Source organism: Zootoca vivipara, chromosome 4, assembly GCF_963506605.1.
Source record: "Zootoca vivipara chromosome 4, rZooViv1.1, whole genome shotgun sequence".
Lineage (NCBI taxonomy): Eukaryota > Metazoa > Chordata > Lepidosauria > Squamata > Lacertidae > Zootoca > Zootoca vivipara.
In genome coordinates, this window is record NC_083279.1 from 98,085,753 (window position 1) to 98,112,603 (window position 26,851).

At 45.3% G+C, this 26,851-nt stretch overlaps 1 protein-coding gene and 1 pseudogene across 4 annotated transcripts; one reads left to right on the forward strand and one right to left on the reverse strand.

Moving 5' to 3' along the window:
• The window catches only part of LOC132591138 (zinc finger protein 850-like), a 37,126-nt pseudogene extending 23,562 nt beyond the window's left edge, over nt 1-13,564 (forward strand).
• An 874-nt stretch (nt 13,565-14,438) lies between these two features.
• ART1 (ADP-ribosyltransferase 1) lies at nt 14,439-23,467 on the reverse strand. 4 transcript variants are annotated; one of them, XM_035116649.2, is made up of 5 exons: nt 23,317-23,467; nt 21,033-21,103; nt 18,684-19,419; nt 17,483-17,521; nt 14,439-17,376 (listed from the first exon to the last, which is right to left on the reverse strand). In XM_035116649.2, the coding sequence occupies exons 2-5, from the start codon at nt 21,093-21,095 to the stop codon at nt 17,276-17,278; spliced, it is 939 nt and encodes a 312-aa protein (XP_034972540.2). In that variant the 5' UTR covers nt 21,096-21,103; nt 23,317-23,467; the 3' UTR covers nt 14,439-17,275. The 4 variants fall into 4 exon arrangements, with proteins under 4 accessions (XP_034972540.2, XP_034972539.2, XP_034972542.2 ...); XM_035116648.2 differs by having other exon boundaries at nt 21,033-21,185; nt 23,317-23,466; XM_035116651.2 differs by lacking the exon at nt 21,033-21,103.
• Between the last annotated feature and the right edge of the window lie 3,384 nt (nt 23,468-26,851).

Genomic DNA, 26,851 nt, shown 5'->3' on the forward strand with positions numbered 1-26,851 from the left:
AAAAGCAGAGAAATCTCCCCTTTTTTGGATGGAGTTACAAGCTTTGTTGATCTGGGGACTGCTGTGGAAATAGTGCATCTTGATTTCAGTAAGGCTTTAGACAAAGTCTTCTGTGATATTTACAGGTGAAACTCAGAAAATTAGAATATCGTTGAAAAGTGCATTTATTTCAGTAATGCAACTTAAAAGGTGAAACCAATAATAATAATAATTAATAATAATAATAAATATTTATTTATACCTCACCCTCCCCAGTCGAAACCGGGCTCAGGGCGGCTAACACCAATAAAATCATAACAAGGCATAAAAGGAAAGAACAATTAATTAAAATACAGATTAAAACACAATGTTAAAATTTAAATATTTAAAATGCAGCCTCATTTTAAGTAGTCCCTAAATGAAACCCTGAGGGAGGGAGGGAGACACAGGGGTCAGACTGAATCCAATCCAAAGGCCAGGCGGAACAGCTCTGTCTTGCAAGCCCTATGGAAGGATGACAAATCCCGCAGGGCCCTAGTCTCCTGTGAAAGAGCGTTCCACCAAGTCGGGGCCAGTACTAAGGAGGCCCTGGTCCTAGTCGAGACCAATCTAACTACCTTATGGCTCGGAATCTCCAGAATGTTGTTATTTGTGGACCTTAAGGTCCTCCGTGGGGCATACCAGGAGAGGCGGTCCCGTAGGTACGAGGGTCCTAAGCCGCAGAAGGCTTTAAAGGTCAAAACCAGCACTTTAAACGTGACCCTGTACTCCACCAGGAGCCAGTGCAGCTGAATGTGATCCCGCAGTAAGGAGCCTTGCTGCGGCATTCTGCACCCGCTAGAGTTTCTGGGTCAGCTTCAAGGGCAGCCCCGCGTAGAGCGAGTTACAATAATCAAGCCTATATGAGATAGATGCAGGACATGCAAAGCAAGATATGTCAAGCCTTTTGTTGTAATTGTAATTATTTGTCATTAGGTGGGTCAATTATAAATGGAATGTAATTAATGAAATGTAATAGCAATGTTTATTTTTGTTTATTTTTGTATTATTGTAACTATTTGTTTTATTTTAGGGACCCAGGTGGCGCTGTGGGTTAAACCACAGAGTCTAGGGCTTGCTGATCAGAAGGTCGGCAGTTCGAATCCCTGCAACGGGGTGAGCTCCCGTTGCTCGGTCCCAGCTCCTGCCCACCTAGCAGTTCGAAAGCACATCAAAGTGCAAGTAGATAAATAGGGACCGCTGCGGCGGGAAGGTAAACGGCGTTTCTGTGTGCTGCTCTGGTTCGCCAGAAGCAGCTTTGTCATGCTGGCCACATGACCCGGAAGCTGTCTGCGGACAAACGCCGTCTCTCTCGGCCTATAGAGCGAGATGAGCGCCGCAACCCCAGAGTTGGACATGAAGGGGCCCTTTACCTTTACCTTTTTACATGGTGTGAAAAGAGCAGGAAAAATTAACATTGGCAGTAAACAGAGTATTTGCAAAGATTAACATTTTCAAATTACAGGATACTTAAAAATTCCTTTCAGTGTGAATTTCTGGAAGTGTCACTATACTTGTGGTGATGGGTTTTGGAATACCTTGGTAATGAAATTTAAGTATCGGTATTAAAAAGATAACATGAAATCCTGTCTATTTTGCATTGGTATGTGTTTCATTCAATAAAAGTCCCTTTGTTATGGTATGTTTGTGTATTTGTTGAGTTCACCTGTCGTTCCTTACAGACACAGAAGGGGTAGCTGTTTTCTTGTACTTCTGAAATTGGAAGGGTTTTCAGGGAGATGTATTTAATTCCTGGTGCGTGATAGAGTGATAAAATAAGGGTTTAATGGGAATGAAATGAAGTCTTAAGGGAGTAATACCAGTATAAACTTCGGATTGATGGGAGATGGTGTGTACACTGAGTTCTGTTTGTGTAAAAAATGACTGGATGATATGATGTAAAATGTTAAGGGGAATGAGTCCTGAGTATATACATTCAGCTAATTCAATTGACACACATATAGAAGTTACATAAAAATCATAAGATAGGTATATGAACAAGAGATCATAAAAGGAACAAGAAATAAAATCGTACATGGATCGGAAACTATAAATCGTTAAACAAGAAGTACATAAATTGAGGTTACTTATAAAAGATATAATTTTACAGATACGCAGTTTTACAGATACGCAGGTACATCTGGGAATAACAATTAGACAGGATACATTAAAGTAAAGATCTACAGTAATATATCACTTTTAACCAAAGGCAACAAGGACATTTAAAGTAGAACATTCTTAAGCAGAAGAGTTTATAAAACCATTACATTGGAGGTTAGCATGAGGAGATACATTCTGAGACGGATGCAATTCACACACAGAGATCAACTGTCGACCATCTAAGTTGGGCAGATACAAACACTTGTGTATGCATTGTTTTAGCATATGCATAGGGAAATTACTCCTCAGGGTAACATGAGTGTCTGGTGGTTTTGTAAAATAAAGAGTGTCTGGGTGAGCATTTGTGTAGGAATGTAACTTGATGGGTTGCTTATGACCGTCTAGCTCAGGGGTCCCCAGACTACGGCCCGCGGGCCAGATGCGGCCCAATTGGCCTCCCAATCCGGCCCGCGACAACCCCCGCCGCCCGCTGCCGCCGCCTGCTCTTGCGGCGCGCTGCGCGGCGGTGCGCTTCCATATCTGAAAAAAATCGCCGAAAATCATTTCTGCGCATGCCTATGGGCCTCTCCCGACCCAGAAGAGGTCATATCTGGTGCACTTCCGGGTCGGGGGAGGTGCACTTCCGGGTCGGGGGAGGCCCATACGCATGCGCAGAAACAATTTTCGGCGATTTTTCCGGCCTGGAAGCGCGCCACCGCGCCAGTAAATGCGTGTGCGCATGTGCACTGGCACACACTCCCCCACACTCCAGCCCACTGCGCACGCACTCCCCCGCCCTCCGGCCCGCCGCGCGATCGGCCCGGCGGGCACCGGCCCAAAGGCGGGTAAGTCTGGGGACCCCTGGTCTAGCTTAAGATTTCCTTGGTGATGACAGGTAAAAAAGGTAAAGGGACCCCTGACCATTAGGTTCAGTCATGACCGACTCTGGGGTTGCGCGCTCATCTCGCTTTACTGGCCGAGGGAGCCGGCGTATAGTTTCCAGGTCATGTGGCCAGCATGACAAAGCCACTTCTGGCAAACCAGAGCAGCACATGGAAACGCCGTTTACCTTCCCGCTGTAGCGGTTCCTACCTATTTATCTACTTGCATTTTGATGTGCTTTCGAACTGCTAGGTTGGCAGGAGCTGGGACCGAGCAACGGGAGCTCACCCGGTCACAGGGATTCGAACCGCCGACCTTCTGATCAGCAAGCCCTAGGTTCAGTGGTTTAACCCACAGCGCCACCTGGGTCCCTTGGGTGGCGACAGAGGTGAGGTTTATTCAAGTAATTCAGTTTTATTTATGCATCAGCGAGTTCTTTTCCACAGTGGGGTTTGGCAGTCCCCCCCCCTCTCAGACGATTGTCTGATATATAATTTTATATTTATAACAGCTGCAACTAGACAGAAACATTTGGACACTAGATAAGAAATGGAAAACAACAACCCCGACTAAAGCAAGAAATCAAGAAAACGTGGAGGGCACAGCTGGACGCCCTTGGCTTTGCAAGGGTTAAAGGGAACTGAGCTGCCTTCCTAGAGAGGACAGGAAGCAATCAGGTCCTCCAGAGCCAAGTCCCCTCCCTCCCCAGTCCTTTCCTGCTTTGGTGTCTCTCCTGCAAGGGCTGCATCGCTGTCCCCTCCTGGAATGATCTGGTGAGTCTCCTCTCTTCCCCCCCCAGAGGGTGCAGTGGGGAGACGGTGGGGGTCCCAGGGCTGCAGCAGGGGAGGGTGCCGGGGGGGGGGACAAACCCAAGTCAGGGAGGAGAAGGTCCTGCCAGGGGGGGGGCGAGGTCTGCAACGCTCTCCTTCCTGGAGATCAGAGGATCCCAAACTCCCCCGAAATCTCCCTTCTTCAAACAAAGGACTTTAACTCTATGTGACGTCGCTCAGCGTCATTGCACAACAGAGGAAACACGTGCAAATGGTTTTCCAAAGCTGGACTACCCCCCCCCCAAAAAAAAACAACCCACGTGGAGGAAGGAAGTTAAGTCTCTCTCTCTCTCTCTCTCTCTCTCTCTCTCTCTCTCTCTCTCTCTCTCTCTCTCTCTCCAGAGGGTGCAGTGGAGAGACGGTGGGGGTCCCAGGGCTGCAGCAGGGGAGGGTGCCTGGGGGGCCTGATCTGCTCATGGGGGGGGGGCAAGTCAAGTCTGGGAGGAGAGGCTCCTGCCAGGGAGGAAATCTCCCTTCTTCAAACAAAGGAGTCCATAGGACTTTAACTCTTCAGTGTCATTGCACAACAGAGGAAACATGTGCAAATGGTTTTCCAAAGCTGGACGAGGAGGTGGACTAGCCACCCATATAAAAAACCCACGGGTAGGAAGGAAGTTAAGGTGGGAGACAAAGGCCAGGAATAAAGAGAGGGATCTCAGCCCATAGTCTGGCTGCTGCATTGCGGACCAGTTTCCCAGTCGTCTCCAAGGGCAGCTCCACACGGAGGCCACTGCAGCAATCCCCTCGCACCCAGAGCATGGCATCCCAGGACCACATTCTCTCTGTCCCAAAGGGATTGTTGCTGGCAAACCAGCCGGTAATGGGTAAACTCACTAAGCCTCCAGGGACCTTGGCATCAATGGCTGTGTATGTGTTAAGCTATCTGAAATAATAATAATAATAATAATAATAATAATAATAATAATAATAATAAATTAAAATTTCCTGCCTAATTTTCAAGGGAGATGTTTTTGGCCCCACCCACTTGGCCCTCATTGACTTCATGCATTGACTGGAAGGCAGCAGAAACCAGGTTGATTAATCTCACAGAAATCCCTTCAGTTGCCTCCACAGTCCAGTGTGCCTTGAAGATCTCGTCGTTCGTTTCACAGTAGAGGAGTGGGCATTGCTGGATCCTGACCAGAGAGCTCTGCATAAGCACGTCATGGAGGAGAATTGTGGGATTGTGGCCTCTCTTGGTAAGGCTCCCTGTGGGATCATCATATCTGCCTGGAGATTCAAAAAAATACCTCTATGTGACTAACCTTCTATATTTTCACAGAGCTCAACCGTGGCCCCTATAACACCTGGGAACCTACCACCTCCACAATAAACAGTAAATTGCAGTTTTTCCTTTGATCATTTTCATATAATTCCATATAATTTCCCTACAATAGAGAACAATCTGTGAATTTCAAATCTACCTTCCACAGTTCTTCCCAGTCCTCGAATTGTATGTTATGTCCTATATCTTGCGCCCGTTTGATCATGACTGATTTGAATTCCTCGTCTTTCGTTTCTCATTCTAGCAGAATGCTATATGCTTTCTTCAATAGCTTCACATCTTCTTCTATAACCTCCTTTTGGAATCTACAGATTGTATAGCTAAACCCTTTTTATTATCCTAATAATAATAATAATAATAATAAAATTTTATTTATACCCTGCCTTCCCCAGTAATAACCGGGCTCAGGGCGGCTGACACCAGTAAAATTACAATAAAACGTAAAAGAAAGAAAAACAATTAATTAATATACAGGTTAAAATACATTTTAAATTTTAAATGCAGTCTCATTTTAAAGTGGCCCAAATCAAAACCGTAAAGGAGGAGAACATAGGGGTCAGACTGAGTCCAGGCCAAAGGCCAGGTGGAACAGCTCTGTTTTGCAGGACCTGCGGAAAGATGTCAAATCCTGCAGGGCCCTGGTCTCCTGTGAGAGAGTGTTCCACCAAGTCGGGGCCAGTACTGAAAAGGCCCTGACCCCAGTTGAGGCCAATCTAACCACCTTATGGCTTGGGATCTCCAGAATGTTGTTATTTGTGGACCTTAAGGTCCTCCGCAGGGCATACCAGGAGAGGCGGTCCCGTAGGTACGAGGGTCCTAAGCTGCATAGGGCTTTAAAGGTCAAAACCAGCACCTCATTATACATCTCATTTAATTGTCTATAATGTAACCAACTCTGAAAATGTTCTTAAATTTCGTCATACTCTTTTAATTTCCATTTTCCTTATTGATCTCTCTGTGTAGGCTACTTTCCCTTTTTACCAAGCAGTTTGAGTAATGAAGCTTCAATTGGTGATAGCCACTCAGGTGTTTTTTGTTCTATTAGATCTTTGTGTTGGCAGACACCATGGGAGACCTAGGGCAGCAGGCTGGCCTCAGCTGACGCAGACCCAGGGCCGTCTTAAGCTTATCTGGTGCCGTGGTGCAAGGATCCCTCCGGCGCCCCCCACCCCGCGACATGCACTTCTCCCTTCAACACCAAGATGGGTTGTGGTAGGGGGTGGCCAACATCTCCCCGCTGTGGCGGCTCCCCAAATACCCTCCCTCCTTCCTCACTAATAATTTCAGGTTATTAATGCACCATCATGGGGCTTGCCAGAGCAAAACACTCCACCAGAGTTTGCACAGAACAAATAATGATCCTGTTCTTGTACATACAATTACTTATCCTGGGCTAAAAGAGCAGGAAGTCAACAGTTCCTGACTATGTCATTTCACACCTCACTTTATCTTCCAGTTCATCCCTTGAGTGTGTAAACAAACCAAGAGCTAAAGTGAATTAATGGCTTGTGATCCCAGAATAAATGATCACATAAACAAGCCCTCCATTACAGATGGCCTTGCTTTCCAAAGCTGTTTCAGATGCTTCCCAGTTGAGCGACATGCAGTGCAATATATAAGCATTATAGGTAGGTAGCCGTGTTGGTCTGAGTCGAAGCAAAATAAAAAAATTCCTTCAGTAGCACCTTAAAGACCAACTAAGTTTATATTTTGGTATGAGCTTTCGTGTGCATGCACACTTCTTATAAGCATTATATTATATTATATTATATATTATATTTATTATATTATATTATTATTTATACCCCTTCAATAGGCTTTACACTCAGGTAAGCAGTTACAGCTTTAGCTCGGTTCAATATACAATGACAAGCACAAAAGATACAAACTGGCCCAAGACACTTTTGAGCCAACTCCCCATTTAAAGCACTACAAACCCATCTTTATTTTACTCCATCTTAAATCACACTTCATCATCTTTTTTTAAAAAAAATATTTATTTTTTAAAAATATATTTATTAAAAGTTTTCACACATACAAGAATACAAAAACAATAAACACAGCAAACCATTCTTATTTATATTCTTATACTTATTTCTTGCAGTTAAGGTTAGATTTGAGGCCTTTTTAAAAGAGCTATGAAGAGAAACTCTTGACCCATCTCATCTTTGTCTGAATATATCCTTACTTCATTTGAATCAAAGCTCACCACACAAATACATTCTTATTTCATTTATTGCAATTAAATCTTTATTTCCATTGCCTTCTCCTTCTGGCACAACATGTGACTTCCTAGTAATCATCTTTCTCAACATCAAAAAACTACAATTATGATTTCTGCAGTCTCACTCGGAAAATAATAAATAATAATAATTATTATTATTTATTCCCCAGCCACTCTGGGCGACTTCCAACAGAAAAATAAAATACAGTAGTCTATTAAACATTAAAAGCCTCCCTAAACAGATGTCCTCTAAAAGCCTTTGTGTTGGCAGACACCATGGGAGACATAGGGCAGCCTTCAGATGTCCTCTAAAAGTCTGGTAGTTGTTTTTTTCTTTGACATCTGATGGGAGGGGATTCCACAGGGCAGGCGCCACCACCGAGAAGGCCCTCTGCCTAGTTCCCTGTAACCTCACCGCCAGAAAGCCCTCGGTGTGTTATGTGGTTGCTATTAAGTTGGTTGGTTTTCTTGTGTTCTTTCATTTAGTGAAGTTGTAAAACACATAGCTGCCAAGTTTTCCCTTTTCTCGCGAGGAAGCCTATTCAGCATAATGGAAAATCCCTGAAAAAAAGGGATAACTTGGCAGCTATGGTAAAACATAATAAAATTATATAAATGGCACAAAGAGTTGACTGGTTACCCAGAAAGCTATGTAAAACATTCTTATTCTTATTCTCTGGCGATCACTCGTAGCCGAGTAAAATTGTTTTCCATAAACATGGTTTTAACAATGGGTCCGTAAGTGACTGTGGAGGCCAATTCTGGATCCACATGTTCTTCCACAGTGGGCACATTGGTTTCTAGGCCGGAGTTGATCACGGTGTGGGTTTGCCAAGCGTGCCTTCCTCTTAGCATGTTTCTCCCTTGCGTCCTGTGTTCGAGCGTCTTCAAAGTCCACAATGTCTTTGGTAAAGGCTGTTCTCCAACTGGAGCGCTCGCAGGCCAGTGTTTCCCAGTTGTCAGTGTTTATACTACATTTTTAAAGATTTGCCTCGAGACAGTATGACCAGTCCAACAAAGTTGATGTCGAAGAATCATTGCTTCAACACTGGTGAGCTTTGCTTCTTCCAGTACAGTGGAACCTCTACTTACGAACAACCCTACTTATGAAAAATTCTACTTACGAGTAGAAAAAATGGCGCACGCTTATGAGTTTATTCTACATCCGAAGAGCCCTTGACGCAGCAGCCAGCGCTCCCGCCACCCCGCTGTTCGGCCTACGGCTGGATCGGGCCCTCCCCGCCAGTCTCCTGCCGCCCCCCCAGCTGCCGATCCGCGAGCAGCCAGGCTCTCTGAGCCCCCAGCACCGTTGCCCACGCCAGGAGCCCAGCCAAGCAGCCACTGCTGCCAGGGCGCGCGCCGAGCCGGGCTGTGTCCAAGCCAAAATGGCCCCCTCCTCCTCCTCACTGCCCGAGAGGGAGGCGGAGCTCCAGCGCCTTGGCAGAGCCAGTGCCCAACTGAATCTCCGCCTGGAGGTGGCCGCAGCGCCAGCGACCCAGCCAGCCTCGCATGCCTTAGCCCAGCCAGCCCAGCCCCGCGCTCGCCTCCGAGGAAGGGGACAAGTCATCGCCGAGCACCTTCGGGAGCAGCATTGCGACCCGCGCGCCGCCAGCTGGCTCCTCGGGCCCCCTGTTCACGCCGCGGCTGCTGACTCGCCTGCTTTGAGGGTAATGATGGGCAGCCCTGCGCTGCCCGGGGAATTTGGGGCAAGATGCCCGCCTGGCCGCCTGCCAAGCGGATTTGCCACCCGCCGCTGCAGCTGTTCCTCTGTCCAGTTATCATGGATTTAATCCTTTCAACCTTTGCCTGAGAGATAACAATGGCTTTTTCCTTAGGATACTAACATTTAGACCAGTCCTTGCACTCAACTTCACATTACATTTCACCATGTCATCTTGTATACACCCAGATGATTTTCTTCTGTCATGTAGGCACAGTCTCTCCATTCTTCGATAGTCACTTGCCTTTCTGCACCTTTCCCTGCCTTTACCAGTCTGATTTTGTAGAGACTGAGTCTCCTTATACATCTTCAAGAATATAGAAAGGCCACCTTTGGTTAAGTTTTCCCCAATATCTATTCTAATTTCTTCATAACTGTAGCTTTGTTCACTTAATAGTACTATTTTACATCGCTTTCTGGGTGACCAGTCAACTCTTTGTGCCATTTCTATAATTTTATTATGTTTTACAACCTCACTAAATGAAAGTACACAAAATACCAACCAACTTGATAGCAATCACATAACACACTGACAAAAGTCAACCTAAGCAAGTTGTGGTTCCTTTTCCTGGTTATTTGGCTATAACGTTTGATAGAATACGGGTAATTGAACAAACTTTGTTGGATTGCATTATGTATTAAATTATCTTTCCATTGATATATCTATATATATAAAAATGTAAAAATCGTGAAATTCCGTTTGACACTTTTCTCCGTAACCGCTTGAACGATCGTCCTGAAATTTTGACACAACGATCCAGGTCACTCCTAGAGCGTTGTTGGGGGCAAAAATCCCTCAAATCGCACACCTGCCCAGGTGCAGACCTGCTTTTCCACCAAGTCAAACAGCGCCCTCAAGTGGTGTAGTACCCTCCTCCACCCCCTCCCTTCCTGAGAAATCTAAGCCACAGCCACAAACCAAATGACATCATCATCAACTAAGCAACTGAAATACACCAAGGCAGCCATTTTATCTAGGCCTTTGTTTTAGGCCCCTGACAGGCTGCCAGGCCTCCACTAGGCCCGGGGAGGGGGATAACCCACAGCAACACACTTGGGGGCATGGAAGGGGTTTTACTTTACCATTTAGCAACACTACCCCCACCCCCCCAAAAAAAACCACCAAAGAACCAACATTGCCAAGTGGAGGTCGGGGCCTGCCTGGGGGGGGGGGGTTTGCCACAGACCGCAGCACGGCCTTTGATTTATGTAGGCCCCTACACTGCAAGGGGTTTTTACTTTACAATTTAGCACCACTACCCCCAAAAAATCCACAAGACAAAAATAAATATGACTTATTTTATGGGTATGTCTTATTTTAGGAGAAACAACTGATTGTAAGCCTCTGTGTCTTTTTTTTATATATAAAAAACAACCATTCACTTTCTCTCTCCAGTTAAGTCCTCAGATATTTGCAGTGCACACCCCTCACCCCATTTATAATTCCCTACCTTCCCCTTGCCACTTCCTGGGTTTTTTTATGGAACTGAACAACTCGGGTACTTCAAAACGCACCTTCTGTTGCCAGGCCCTTGCAGGGCCAGACAGAGGCCCAGCCCAGGTAGATAAGATAATGTGTCCCTGTTTTTAACCCTTTTGTTACTTTTTCATTTTACTGATTGTGAATATGCTGACCGAGGCCCGCTTTGGATTTGGAGGCCCGGGCCAAGTGGCCCATATGATCCCCCTCCTTCTGTCTGGGCCTGTCTGTTGCTACAGGGCTGTGGGGCTTTGCTATTTGCCCCCCCTCCCCGGGTTGGGATTCTTTAAGTAGTTCTCTGGGTCCCAGGGCACATCATCACCCCCGATCCTTAATCTAAACATATAGAAATGTTCACGATGCGTGTGCAGGGGCCAATGTATGGAGACACAGGGGGGAGGGGACAACAGAGGGCTCAGACAAAAGTAAATACTGGGAAATGGAACCCAGAAACTGACAGCTCCTTCTCCAAGGATGGGGGCCAATGTAGGAAGATACCAGGGGTAGGGGCCAACACTCCCCAGGAACAACAGAGGGTTCAGACAAAAGTGCATGCTGGGAAATAGAACCCAGAACCTAACAGTTCCTTTTCGAGGGTGGGGGCCAAGGTATGGAGATACAGGGGGGAGGGGCCAACACTCCCCAGGGACAACAGAGGGAAGGGTATCCTACGGAAACACAGGGATGAGCCGGGGTGGAGGGAGGAGGGGCAGGATACGTCATGGATCGTGACAGGGTGGGGTGGGGGATCACAGGAAAGAACCACAGCAATGCGTGGCCGGGTCAGCTAGTAATTTTATAATATTACTCCAAAAGAAGTTGTGTTATGAGCCATCACACCTCTGAAATACACTTTCCCCCAAAAGGCTTGCACAATTTTGACCACTATTGTATATCAAACAAAGCAACATTCAACAACTAATCAGAATCTAATAATAAATATGTTCATTAATGACAAATAACACAGGTAATGAACACACACCCAACTCCCTTCAGTTCTTCTCCATTTATTCCTGAGGCTCTAATCCCTTTTTGTCACCATTGCAGATTGTAATGAATTGGAAATCGAGAACAAAGATGACCACGACAGAATCCCCAGAGAGGAGAACCCATGTAAAAATTTGGAGTGTGGAGAAAGCAGTCAGAGCTCCCATTCCACTTCCTATCAAATAATTCATACAGGGGAGAAACCCTATCAGTGCGTGGAATGTGTAAAGAGCTTCAGTCATGGCTCCTCTCTCAGTTCCCATCAGAGAATTCATACAGGGGAGAAACCATATCAATGTGTGGAATGTGGAAAGAGCTTCAGTCGGAGCTCCCATCTCACTTTCCATCAAAGAATTCATACAGGGGAGAGACCCTATCAGTGCATGGAATGTGGAAAGAACTTCAGTTACAGCGAGAATCTCACTTCCCATCAAAGAATTCATACAGGGGAGAAACCCTATCAGTGTGTGGAATGTGGAAAGAGCTTCAGTCAGAGCTCCCATCTCACTTCCCATCAAAGAATTCATACAGGGGAGAAACCCTATCAGTGTGTGGAATGTGGAAAGAGCTTCAGTCGGAGCTCCCATCTCACTTCCCATCAAAGAATTCATACAGGGGAGAAACCCTATCAGTGTGTGGAATGTGGAAAGAGCTTCAGGAAGAGCTCCGCTCTCACTTCCCATCAAAGAATTCATACAGGGGAGAAACCCTATCAGTGTGTGGAATGTGGAAAGAGCTTCAGGAATTGCTCCGCTCTCACTTCCCATCAAAGAATTCATACAGGGGAGAAACCCTATCAGTGTGTGGAATGTGGAAAGAGCTTCAGGAATTGCTCCGCTCTCACTTCCCATCAAAGAATTCATACAGGGGAGAAACCCTATCAATGCGTGGAATGTGGAAAGAGCTTCAGTCATGGCTTCTCTCTCAGTTCCCATCAGAGGATTCATACAGGGGAGAAACCCTATCAGTGTGTGGAATGTGGAAAGAGCTTCAGGAATTGCTCCGCTCTCACTTCCCATCAAAGAATTCATACAGGGGAGAAACTCTATCAGTGCATGGAATGTGGAAAGAGCTTTAGTCACAGCTACAATCTCAATTCCCATCACAGAATTCATACAGAGGAGAAACTCTTATCAGTGCATGGAATGTGGAAAAAGCTTCAGTCGGAGCTCCTCTCTCACTTCCCATCAAAGAATTCATACAGGGGAGAAACCCTATCAGTGTGTGGAATGTGGAAAAAGCTTCAGTCGGAGCTCCTCTCTCACTTCCCATCAAAGAATCCATACTAATGTATTTGTATAATTCGAAATAATGAATGTGATATAATCGTGTTTTAATTGGAAAATTAATAAAAATAGATTATATATATAAAAAAAGAATCCATACTAATGTCGGAAAAACCATTATACAGCTTTAGGAGCCAGGCAAATCAGCACCTTTTTAACCAGGCCCTTGGCTGATTGACATCTAATGCCCTTTTAAAATGTGGTGTTTTGTGTTTTCATGTTGTGTTTCTATGTTGTAACCATTCTTAGACTTGTAGATGTAGGGAATAAGGCGCCAACTCTTCCCCCCCCTTCCTCTTTGCAGAGAAACATTGTTTAAGAATCTTTACTTAAAAACTTAAGTGTTACAAAACAAAACAAGAGAAAAAACCAAGTTAAAAACAAACAATATATATTAAATATCTTTAAACAACCTTCCCCCCTTCCCCCTCCCATCCCTTCCCTCTATCCGTGTCCGATCTTCTTTTACCTACTGTACTATTTATTATTGTTGCGTTGTTCACTATATCTATTTATTTATCCTATCATTCCTACTCAAATTTGTGTTACCTTGCGGCTATGAAGTTATACCAACACCCACTTTCACCATGAATTCCTTAATACAATCCCACTCTTTGTTAATTGCTTGATTGGAACATCCTCTGTTTGATGCTGTTAATTGTTCCATCTCCGCAAATTTAAACATCTTTATTCTCCATTCTATTAAACCTGGTATTTTCTCAGATTTCCATTTTTTCGCCAGTATAATTCTGGCTGCCAGCCCCCTTCATCTTGACGTCCACCTCGTCAAGTACAGAGATTAGGTGGAATCTTCTTTCTTGTAGTTTGAATCCATTGCTTCGTGTCCGCTTCTCTGGAGCAGCAGAAAACAATCTTTCTCCCTCCTCTATATGACATCCTTTCATATATTTGAACATGGCTATCATATCACCCCTTAACCTTCTCTTCTCCAGGCTAAACATACCCAGCTCCCTAAGCCGTTCCTCATAAGGCATCGTTTCCAGGCCTTTGACCATTTTGGTTGCCCTCTTCTGGACACGTTCCAGCTTGTCAGTATCCTTCTTGAACTGTGGTGCCCAGACCTGGACACAGTACTCCAGGTGAGGTCTGACCAGAGCAGAATACAGTGGTACTATTACTTCCCTAGATCTAGATGCTATACTCCTATTGATGCAGCCCAGAATTGCATTGGCTTTTTTAGCTGCTGCATCACACTGCTGACTCATGTCAAGTCTGTGGTCTACCAAGACTCCTAGGTCCTTTTCACGTGTACTGCTCTCAAGCCAGGTGTCACCCATCCTGTATTTGTGCCTTTCATTTTTTTGCCCAAGTGTAGTACCTTACATTTCTCCTTGTTAAAATTCATCTTGTTTGCTTTGGCCCAGTTGTCTAATCTGTTAAGGTCATTTTGAAGTGTGATCCTGTCCTCTGGGGTATTAGCCACCCCTCCCAATTTGGTGTCGTCTGCAAACTTGCTCAGGATGCCCTCAAGCCCATCATCCAAGTCATTGATGAAGATGTTGAATAAGACTGGGCCCAAGACAGAATCCTGTGGCACCCCACTAGTCACTACTCTCCAGGATGAAGAGGAGCCATTGATGAGCACTCTTTGGGTTCGGTCAGCCAGCCAGTTACAAATCCACTGAATGGTAGCATTGTCTAGCCCGCATTTTACCAGCTTCTTTACAAGAATATCCTGGGGCACCTTGTCAAAGGCCTTGCTGAAATCAAGATAGGCTACATCCACAGCGTTCCCTTCATCTACCAGGCTTGTAATTCTGTCGATAAATGAGATCAGATTAGTCTGACATGACCTATTTTTCAGAAACCCATGCTGACTTTTAGTGTTCACAGCGTTTCTTTCTAGGTGCTCACAGACTGTTTGCTTATTATGCTGGCACAGAAACAGACGGGCGCCATTGCCGAGTTCTGAAAGTGACTAGGCAGTCATGTTCTCTGTTACCTCTGCACTGTAAATAAGATGCACAATAAAACTCTTGAAGACAGAACGGACTGGAGCGCCTTTACTCGCGAGTAGCCGCAACAACCCCCTGACAACATGGGGAAAGTGTAATAATTTAAGAAACCATTACATATTAATGTAATTCATAGATATATCTGGTATATTGGAAGCACATAGAACATTACCACAGAAGCAGCATGTCACCAGCGCTTTCATGCAAAGCCGTCACTTCCCAAAAGCCTCTTGGGACAAGGGAGTCTTGACCTGCCGGCCAAAAGACCCCAAGGAAGGACCCGGGCTCATTTCTCCAGGAAGGGAAGTTCCAACAAATGTCGCTTCTTCATGTTAAACTGCAGTTGTTGTTCATAAAGCAAATATTCAAGGCTGTATGCAAAGTGGCCCAATGGCATTGTCATGCCTGTTTCATCTTAATTTTGGGGGAGACAAACCGCTATACAGAGAGATTAAATAATGCAGAAAAAAATAGGATAGAATATTTTAGATTTCTCCTCCACATTTATGTCATTATTTTTATGTACTTTATACTTATGTTTTAAGTGAAGCAATAAACGAGAAAGAAAAAGAGTATCTTTTCAGATTGGTTGATTGCAATGGTTTGGCTTTCTGCCAAGTGGCCCTGGAGAAGACGGGGAGCTCAGCTCCGCAGGATTCGCAGGGAGGCCTGCTGACCTGGGGGCTCAGGGCACAGAAATGGCTCCTTTTTCTTTAAGGGCCCCACAGACCTCATGGGACACTTGAGCAGATTTCCTTGTGTCTTCTTTGAGTCAATGGAGGTTGCCTTTCCTTATTCCCAGGAGGGCTGTTGATAAAACACACCCTTCACACTTGGTTACCTATTAGGAACACAGGCACAAATGATTGTGGTGTGTGTGTGTTTGTAGTTACACACTCCCCCTGTCTCTGAGCAGAGAGACTCCTGGGGTTGCAGGTCATCTTTGATTTCCTTGGAACAAATGTCAGCAGAGACGGGGTTATCTTTAGGATCAATCGTGTTAAGGAAAATTCTGGGTTGAGAGGTCGGGGTGCAAGTCCCCCGCGGGTCCATGTGCTCAGTAAAAGAAGGAAATTCCAGCCAAGTAGACTTAGATCCTTTATTGATGATGCACAACAGGTTCATACAGCAGCAAGAACCTTGAGCATGGGGCAACATTGACTTTTACAACTTTCCCACCATATCCCAGAAAACAGTTCGCACAGCATCAGCAATACATCATTGCTACATCACTAACATGTCACAAAAGGGGAGGGTTACACAAGATTAGCATAGACAGAAATGTCAGGGCAACACCCAAGTATAAGATTATTGTTTAGTCATTTAGTCGTGTCCGACTCTTTGTGACCCCATGGACCATAACATGCCAGGCACTCCTGTCTTCCACTGCCTCCCGCAGTTGGGTCAAACTCATGTTCGTAGCTTCGAGAACACTGTCCAACCATCTCGTCCTCTGTCGTCCCCTTCTCCTCGTGCCCTCAATCTTTCCCAACATCAGGGTCTTTTCAAAGGATTCTTCTCTTCTCATGAGGTGGCCAAAGTATTGGAGCCTCAGCTTCAGGATCTGTCCTTCCAGTGAGCACTCAGGGCTGATTTCCTGAAGAATGGATAGGTTTGATCTTCTTGCAGTCCAGGGGAGTCTCAGCAAGAGTATAAGTACCCTGTTTCTCCAAAAATAAGATGTAGCCATAAAATAAGCCACAGCAGGATTTTTAAGCATTCAAGGAATATAAGCCATACCCCAAAAATAGTGATAGGCGCAGCAGCAATGCCGGCCGCGGCAGGAGGAGGAGGGAAAAAAATAAGACATCCCCTGAAAATAAGCCATAGTGTGTGTGTTTTTGGAGGAAAAATAAAAGACGGTGTCTTATTTTTGGAGAAACACGGGTATAAGATTAGCATAGGCAAACATGTATCAAGTACCCACCAGCCAAAAGTACAATAGAACTTCCTGACAGTAAGAGCTGTTCGACAGTGGAATTTGCTGCCAAGAAGTGTGGTGGAGTCTCCTTCTTTGGACGTCTTTAAGCGGAGGCTTGACAGGCATATGTCAAGAATGCTTTGATGGTGTTTCCTGCTTGGCAGGGGGTTGGACTGGATGGCCCTTGTGGTCTCTTCCAACTCTATGATTCTATGACATCTAGTCCAACCCCCTGCAACGCAAGGATCTCATCCAGGACAGACGGCCATCCAACCTCTACTTAAAAACCTCCAAGGAAGGAGCGTTGACAACCTCCCAGGGGAGATTGTTCCACTGCCAAACAACCCTTGCTGTCAGAAAGTTCTTCCTGATGTTGAGTCGGACTCTCCTTTCTTGTAACCTGAAGCCATTGTTTGGGGTCCTACCCTCCAGAGCAGGAGAAAACAAACAGCATGCTCCCTCTTCAATGCAACGGCCCTTCAAATCTCTCGATTTGCTCCTGCTTTGCTTCCCCAGGAGCGGACTATGCGAAGGATGGAGGAGAGGCAGAGGTTTGATTATGGAGATCAGAGGAGGCCTGGGGGTGCCAGGGTGCCAGCAAGGAGGAGGCAACCCCAGAGAAAGAAGGACATTTGGACACTAGCAGAGAGATGGCTCTGACTTGCACCTGTCAATATAAGAAAAAAAGGAGGAGACTTTAGCATCCTTTTAATAGCATGGGCGTCTGGGGTTGGTTTGGGGGGGGGGGAGAGAATTATCACCATCTCCCTCACCTGAGTTGTTCCGGCATTTGGGGGGCTTGCACTTTTTCTCTGCAAAGAGCAAAGCAAATATAGTTATAAGCAAGTCATTCATAGAATCATAGCATTGTAGCATTGAAAGGGACACCTCGGGGTCATCTAGTCCAGCCCCCCCTGCAATGCAGGAATCTCGGCTGAAGATCCCCCGACAGAGGGGCATCCGATCTCCGCTTAACAACCTCCAAGGAAGTAGAGTTCACCTTTATTATTCAGAACAGAGGTTCACACAAGCCACTAAGGAGAATAGCAACACAATAAAATGCAAAACAGCAACAATTGCAGTTTTGCAAAATCCATTTAACATTATTTAATTTGATTAAGTCAACAAAATGCATGAGCTTGATCCAGGGATACCAGCTTGTCAAAGTCTGATAGTTCATTTACACCTCCAGCACACACACACCAGCCACCTCCTTCCCTCTAAGAGCCCAGCTAGGTAATATTTGGAATAATAATAATAATAATAATAATAATAATAATAATAATTTATACCCCGCCCACCTGGCTGGGTTTCCCCAGCCTCTCTGGGCGGCTTCCAACAAAATATTAAAATACAATAGACTGTTAAACATTAAAAGCTTCCCTAAACTTTTAATGTGGGAATCGCTGATCTAGTGTTCCTCAAACAAGGGCAGTTACCTGCTTTCTGTAAACATTGACATTATAAAACATCATGGGTGTCATTGCTGGGCATCTCAAGAAATTTAGACTGGGACACAGAATATGTCTTTCTTCCCCACTCCGCAGAGCCAGAGGAATCTCTACATTGCAGATAATAACATGTTTAGTGCCTCTCTAAGAGAGGGGTTACCAAGGCTAAGGACAAAATGCTCCCCCTGCAATTTCATCAGGGTTGGTACGTTGTAGAGTTCAGCTGCGGTCTTCCCCCAAATTTAGACTGGATCATCTGAATAGGTTTGTACACATCCAGGCACCCAAGGACTGTGATATCTGCTATCCAAAATCCCCACTCCCTTTTGATTAGCTTGCTGAATGACCTGGAGGTTTCCTTTTCCCTTTTGTTCCAGATGCAGCTTGGCTGGCTGTCTTGAGCCACCTGCGCTGTTTGGATTACATAGAAATGAGAATGTGGCGACCTTGCACATCTATGGGTGCTATAGGGGTTATTATTATTATTTTAAACTCTGCTGCTCCCCAGCAACAGGCCTGTTACCTTTCACAAAGACACAGTTGTGGACGCTGGAGTCTTCGAGGGAGAGGAGCTGGATGTAAGTCGTCTCCTTGGCTTTGGTGAAGTTGGCCACCTTGAACTTCTCAAACGGTGGGATGAGGACCTCTTCCTCACCGGGGAAGAAGGAGAAGTTCTTGATGTTGACCCCGTAGCAGGTCTCGATGGTGAAAAAGGTGTCCGTGCCGAACTGCAGGGCGCTCTCGTTCTTTAGCGACGAGGACGTGAAGTGCCCAAACCGGACCGCCTTGAGGCGCTCGGAGACAAAGCGGATGTTCCGCACCCCGCGGTACACCTTTTGGCACCTGGGGCGAGAGGTGGTCCCCAAGGCGTGGAGGGCCCTGGTCAGGAGGAAGTGAAGGGTCTTGAAGTTGAAGTTGTTGAGGTAAGAGTCTCTCGTGCGCCCGGCTTCCCTCACGGCTGCATTGAAATCCCTGTGGAGGCGCCCTTGGATGGTGTAAGCCATGATGGCGATGACGTACTCGGGCTTGAACCCTGCAGGCAAAGAGGTTTTCCTCTCCTCCCACTGAGAAGAGGCCTCTTCCCAGGCCTCAGCGTAGACTCTGTTTTGGGCGAACTCCGTGCGGTTCAGCTCGGCCAGCTCAACTTCCATCTGCTCCGCACATCCCTTGTACTGGTCATCGAAAGCGGTCAAGGCCATGTCGAGTGGGGACACTTTGATGGGGAAGAGGTCTCTCCTTTGGATGGGGAAACAGAGGACCTGGAGCAGAAAAGGGACATTAATTCTTTCATTTTACATTGAAATGGAAAATAGCTCTGTGTGTGTATTGCTAAAGGGAACATGGAAAATTCCATTGAAGCTAATAAAGATATCTCTGGTACCTAACAGGTTGATAATCAGCTGAGAATGTCTCCCTGCTACTCTCTCAAGTGATGTCTAACTTTAGATCACACTAGTTACAGGTAGGTAGCCGTGTTGGTCTGAGTCGAAATAAAATAAAAAAATTCCTTCAGTAGCACCTTAAAGACCAACTAAGTTTTTATTTTGGTATGAGCTTTCGTGTGCATGCACACTTCATCAGATACACTGAAACAGAAGTCACCAGACCCTTATGTATATCCAGAGGGTGGGGGGTGGGGGTGGGGGTGATGGGCTGATAGGAGTGGTAAACCTGTTGATGACTGTTAACAACTGTTAATGACTGCAAATGGTCTTGCGGGGGGGGAGCAAGGGCTGAGGTGCTAAGGAAAGCTTGATCATGTATAATGAGATAAGAATCCTATGTCTTTGTTCATCCCAGGTGGAAATTCAGCAACTTCTCTTTCCAGTCTGTTTCTGAAATTTTTCTGTAATAAAACAGCTGCTTTGATATCTTGTATAGAATGTCCTGGGAGATTGAAGTGTTCTCCTACTGGTTTCTCTGTCTTGTGGTTCCTGATGTCAGATTTATGTCCATTTATCCTTTGGCGTAGGGTTTGGCCTGTTTGTCCAATCACACTAGTAAGATATTCAGTTGCAAATCTCCATTTTGAGGGAGTGGTCTTTGTTCTCAAACCACCAAAAAAAGGGGTGTACTAATGATGGTTCTCCCTAGGAGGGAACAACGTCAGGCTGGGATGGAGTCTGTGTGGAGTGAAAGAGTTTTGATTCCAGTTCTGTTTGGAATAATTTTACATTTCTAAGGAGCTGAACCTGGGCTTGAAAAGCACATGATTTTATGCAACTATTTGGATGTATCACTATTGTCTTAAGTCTGCTTTGAAGAAAGTTCTGTGAGTAAAGCTTTGATGCCATGTTTTTGGTCTGGACCATTTTTTATTCCAAGAAGAGTCGGTTTTTATTCATCCTATTGCTTCCATAAGGGACCCAGGCGGCGCTGTGGGTTAAACCACTGAGCCTAGGGCTTGCTGATCAGAAGGTCAGCGGTTCGAATCCCTGTGACGGCGTGAGCTCCCGTTGCTCGGTCCCAGCTCCTGCCAACCTAGCAGTTCGAAAGCACCTCAAAGTGCAAGTAGATAAATAGGAACCGCTACAGCAGGAAGGTAAACGGTGTTTCCGTGCACTGCTCTGGTTCGCCAGAAGTGGCTTTGTCATGCTGGCCACATGACCTGGAAGCTATGCGTCGGCTCCCTCGGCCAATAATGCGTGATGAGCGCCGCAACCCCAGAGTCAGTCACGACTGGACCTAAAGGTCAGGGGTCCCTTTACCTATTGCTTCCATAGGTGCAATACTAATAACCAGAGTAAGGAATACAGGAGGAGATGGCTTGAGGAGGCTGATGGGCCAAAGTGTGTGTGTGTGTGTGTGTGTGTGTGTGTGTGTGTATGGGTGTGTGAATTTTTACTTCCCACTGCTTGCACCCTCTTCATACCTGAAGGTCTCCTGGGAATACTCCCACCAGGTGAAGCAGCAGGATCACAGAGAAAGGAGCCATTTTCACAGCTTTGAAAACAAAGCAAAAGAAGCCAGTTTTTCTCTCCAGCCTGGATATCTCACAGTAGTGTCTTGACACTTGAAAACAGACCTGGGGGTTCACAGATCTGGTGAATTCAAGGTAAGGTTCAAGCTTTTGATTTGCATCAAAACAAAAACAAACTTTGCCCTCCTCCCAAACCACAAAGGCAGCCGGGGGTTGGGGGGCGACTCCAAATTACGAGCCTAAAAGTATGTTTCATTAACTTTGGCTGTCGAGGTATTGCAGCCAATATTTTCAGTCCTTTATATAGCACAATTGCCAAGAGGGGGAGAGGAAAAGCAACAGGCAGATTGTTTCGTGGAGCAAACTTGGTTTCTGCTCCTCCAGAGGGTAGGAACCGAGCCGCTGGATTCAAATGGCAAAGAAATGAGATTCCGACTGAGCACTAGGAATAACTTTCTGAGATCTCATCCACATTTCTGCTCGTCCCACGCTTCCTAGGCCTGGGTCTGAGAGGTTCTCCTTTTGCCTTGCTGCTTTCCCCAAACCTACTGTTTCCTTCTGAATCATAACAAAGATCAGTTGGGTTTTCTGCAGTTTGACATTTGTTCCGATTCAGTGGCAAACAGATTTTCCCAGGGAAAGTGGCAGATCAAAAGTGAAACCTCTCATATCCGTGCCTAAGAAAGCACAGAAGTGTGTGGTCGAATCCCAAGTGCTGTTCATTTTCAGAACAGACTCCAAAAAAGTGTTTTTTTAAGGATTGCCATCTGTCAGGGATTCTTGAGCTGATATTCATGCCTTGCAGGGAGTTGGACTAGATGACCCTCGGGGGTCCCTTCCAACTCTGCAGCTCTGTGATTCTAGGCTGCTGAATCTGCTCCCAGTATAAGCAGTTTGGTAGGAAAGGCTTCAGGGGTTTTGCCCCCACAATGCCACCAAAGAGCAGGGTCAGGGGTTAGAGTTTCTATTCTGTAATAAGCATAAAGTGTGCAGGGCAACAAATCGGAAGCCAAAGAATTGTAGCTCCTGACTGAGGTGCCTCTGGGCTCAGTATTCTGCAGGAGGGATTCCAGTGCGTACCAGAAAAACAGCAAATCCACTTCTTCTTCTTTTTGCAATTTGGAAAGCAATGGGGGAAATGTACTGAGATGAACAAACGACACACCGGAAGGCAGGTAGACATTCTGCAAGCATCCGAAGATGAATGCAGAACAAATGCTCATTATCTTTTTTTATTTTTAATAATAATGTATAATTTATAATTTGTTCCCTTAACAATGTATATAGGGACCTCCTTGGGTTCCATCAGTCTGCGTTTCATTTCATTTTTATCTTTAGCAATTTCTTATACATTTTTATACAAATTTCATAATGCTTCAATTCTTTCATCCCTCTAACTACTTCACATATTCTCTAAATCCACAGCTTCTAGACAATCTTAAATCTAATCTTAATATACAATTTTAGCATATTTTTTCAAATATATTTTAAAATCTTTCCAGTCTTCTTCAATCGCTTCTTCTCCCCGGTCACGGATTCTCCCGGTCATCTCAGCCATCTCCATGTACTCCCATCATCTTCATTTGCCAGTCATCAATTGTTGATGTTTTTCAACATTCTTTTCAACTCATTATAAATCTTTTCCCAGAAATCTCTTACTAAAGGGCAAGTCCACCACATGTGGTAAAAGGAACCTTCCTCTTTCTTGCATTTCCAACACTTATTGTCCTTATTATGGTAAACCTTGGCTATTTTTACTGGTGTAAGATACCATCTATACATCATTTTCATTATATTTTCTCTTAAGAGACTACACGCAGTAAATTTCACGTTCTGTTTCCATAATTTCCCCCAATCTTCCATCAAGATATTATGTCCCACATCCTTTGCCCACAAAATCATAACATTCTTTGTTTGCTCATCTTTCGTATGCCACTCAAGCAGTAACTTATACATTCTGGAAAGCCAAATGCTCATTGTCATTATAACTACCTTGCAAAGAAATCAGAACAAATGCTCTGTAAGAAATAAATAAATCTGGATATAATCTAACTTCCATGTAGCCTCAGTAAACAGCTCATGTGAAATAACCTGCAGCAGCATCCACCCAGCTTTAAGGAGTTCAGGGCAGGGATGAATCATAGAATTGTAGAGTTGGGAGGAACCCCAAGGGCATCTAGCCCAACCCCCTGCAAGGCCAGAAGCTCAGCTTCAAAGAGCAAGGAAATGTTCTTACGCTGGGTTCAAAGAAGCAGCAATCCCTTGAACTTCTCTCTCTCTCTCACCACCAGAAAATAATATGGTCAGACTTATCTGTGGTCCTGTCTCTGCAGCCGCTTCTCGCGCCCGGGTGGCTCCTCTCAGCTGCGGGACGCCGTTCTCTGGTCATGACAGGTGGCAAAGGATCTTTTTATAGATCCCACTGGAAATCCCCGCCAGCGCTGCTCACCCTTGGGCTATTAATATTCAAGAGCCCTCCAACAATTTGGCTCGTGTTGAATGCATTGGGTGGTATTCATAGAACTGTAGCATGGGCGGGGGACTCTGAGGGTCATCTAAGCCCAGCCCCTGGCAATGCAGAAATCTCATCTCAAGTATCCCTGGCAGAATCAACAGTTTTTTACTCAGAGCCAATGAATGGACCTTAACTTCATGTACTTTCAGTGGGTCTACCCTGAGTAAAACAGAACTGAATACCAAGGGTAAATAATATAGTCAGGCATCCCTCTCGAATACAGGGCAGGGTAAAAGGTAGAAGAAGAAGAAGAAGAAGAAGAAGAAGAAGAAGAAGAAGAAGAAGAAGAAGAAGAAGAAGAAGAAGAAGAAGAAGAAGAAGAAGAAGAAGAAGAAGAGTAGTAGTTTGGATTTGATATCCTGCTTTATCACTACCCGAAGGAGTCTCAAAGCGGCTAACATTCTCCTTTCCCTTCCTCTCCCACAACAAACACTCTGTGAGGTGGGTGGGGCTGAGAGACTTCAGAGAAGTGTGACTAGCCCAAGGTCACCCAGCAGCTGCATGTGGAGGAGCGGAGGAGCGAACCCGGTTCCCCAGATTACAAGTCTACCGCTCTTAACCACTACACCACACTGGCTCTCATTAAGGTAAAGTATACCTGAAGGAGCGTCTCCACCCCCATTGTTCTGCCCGGACACTGAGGTCCAGTGCCGAGGGCCTTCTGGCGGTTCCCTTGCTGTGAGAAGCCAAGTTGCAGGGAACCAGGCAGAGGGCCTTCTCGGTGGTGGCGCCCGCCCTGTGGAACGCCCTCCCATCAGATGTCAAAAAGGAAAACAGCTACCAGATTTTTAGAAGACATCTGAAGGCAGCCCTGTTTAGGGAGGCTTCTAATGTTTAATAGATTGTTTTATTTTATTTTTCTGTTGGAAGCTGCCCAGAGTGGCTGGGGAAACCCAGCCAGATGGGTGGGGTATAAATAAATTATTATTATTATTATTATTATTATTAATTAAGGACCCCTGGATGGTTAAGTCCAGTCAAAGGCCACTATGAGGTTGCGGCGCTCATCTCACCGGCGTTTGTCCACAGACAGCTCTCCGGGTCATGTGGCCAGCAGAATTAAACTGTTTCTGGCACAATGAAACACTGTGACAGAAACCAGAGCACTGGGGAACAATTTTTTTGTTGCATTGACACCTCCAGTTGTTCTAACCTAATTTCAACGTGCTTATTTCATATCTGAAGTTGGTTTTGTTCTGTAAGCTCTAGGTTTTTGTTTTTTTTGCAATTCATGTTTTTCACTTTTCTCCACAATCTTCATTTTTCGCAATGCAAGAATTCAATATTTTATTAAACACATAGCACAAAGTAGTACAATATGATTATAATTGTAAGTGACTTATATAGCATTGAACATGACATGTATATCTATGTACAGTTGAAGGTATGCAAAAAAATGTATTCCCTTGGGATACAGTACAGTATATACAAGCTGCCGTTACTCAGGTAAGATCTTTCGTGCATCTGATAAGATCCGATTCAGCAGGCAAGGTCGATATTCACTAGGCAAAGAGAAAAGCTCTCAGAGCCTGGGAAATCAACTGAGACACGACAGGATCAAACCATGGGTAAAGAGAAAGTGGGGATGAAATATACTCTGAGTCGTGTAGCGATTTCATGCTCTTTATTGCAGATTGTAAACAGTGAATTCATTTCCCCCCCAAAAACCTCTGGCTTTATATACAGTGGTGCCTCGACTTACGAATTTAATCCGTTCTGAAGGCACCTTCGTAGGTTGAAAAACTCGTAAGTCGAAAAGCGCCATTGGAAACACGATTTCCCATAGGAATGCACTGGAAACGAAACAATTTGTAAGTCGAAGCAACCCTATCTAAAAATTCGTAAGTCGAAAAATCCCTATCTAAAACTGCCGCGGTTTCCATTCGGATGTCAAGACATTTGTAAGTGTGCGGCCATTACCCTCATACCGGTATGTAACTCGAAAAATTCGGTTGTCGAGTCGTTCAAAAGTCGAGGTACCACTGTACATTATTTACACAATGGCCCCCATGTGATTGGCTGGCTCTGCTTCCCTCCTGGAGCCTGATTGGGCTGCTCCTGCAGGCCAATCGGTTGTTGCATTCTGGGATCCTACCTGCCTATTTTTCTAGGATCCAAGCTCAGTACATAACAGGGGATGAGTCCAAAGTTGTTATCCCTCTTGCGGGGCTTGTTTTACTATTGCTTTTGCATCATCCGCCTGGTGATTAATCAGCGGGGGGCGGGGCATTTGTATCCCCTCTAAAGCAGGCACGTCTAACAGGTAGATCGTGATCTACCAGTAGATCACTGGACATCTGTGGTAGATCACTGGTAGATCACTGGCTCCCCCCAAAGAAGCTGAACAACTTGGGCTCCCCTAAAAAAACTCAACATTTTGGCCCTTCACCCTCCAAAAACGGACCTTCCCTCTTCCCTAAAAGAAGCTCAACAAGTTTGACCTGAACCCCACATAATAGGGCTTTCCTTCCTAATAAAAAAACTTTGACCTGAACACCCAAGAAACGAGCTTCCCTCTTCCCTAAAAAAAGCTCGACGGCTTTGACCTGAACCCCCCAAAAGGGGGTAGATCACTGCAAGTCTTTAACTCTGTGAGTAGATCGCAGTTTATTGGGAGTTGGCCACCCCTGCTCTAAAAGGAACAGTGATCCTCCCCATGTTTATGTGACCCAGGAAATTTTGCTGGAGGGGTGGGATCAGCATTCAAGAAACCGAGCTCCCCATTTTGACTCAGTCCTATAAAAATATCTGTGCCGTGTAGCAAGGTCCAACTTTCCCAACATATCCGCTATCTGAGTTTACATTAATAATAATAATAGTAATAATAAAAAGATACAGTATTCGCTAAACAAACACAGGACCACAGGAGTACTCATTGCCCATAAAATATTTATTAAGTTTAGTTAATAACATCCATTTACTTGATTAATAAATTTAATGTAAGAAAGCTGGAGGCACACGCTGCATAAATCTGTGCACACACTTGAAGTTACTGTAGAGCAATTTGAGGGGTGGCTGCTCTCCCACCCCCCCAAAAAAATATGGGTAACTGTTTGGGGGACTTCTGGTCCCAGTGAGGCCTAGGAACACTCTCCCATTCTCCGGCTGCTGGCTTGTGGAGTGGCAAAGTCAAACTGTTTCTTACAGCTGCCAACCTCTTCTGCCCCCCCAAGCTCCACCCGCAAAGCACTACAGAAATCAATGTGGCTTGAAGGCTTGGTAAAGTGCCAATAGCAGGAGCCTGGCTCAAAGAATC

Coding starts and splice junctions, on each gene's coding strand:
- ART1 (XM_035116649.2), bottom strand. CDS start 21,095: ATGGCTCCTTTCTCTGTGATCCTGCTGCTTCACCTGGTGGGAGTATTC. Junction 19,420..21,032: donor TATTCCCAGGAGACCTTCAG/GTATGAAGAGGG, acceptor TTTCTGCTCCAG/GTCCTCTGTTTCCCCATCCA. Junction 17,522..18,683: donor CAACTGTGTCTTTGTGAAAG/GTAACAGGCCTG, acceptor TGCTCTTTGCAG/AGAAAAAGTGCAAGCCCCCC.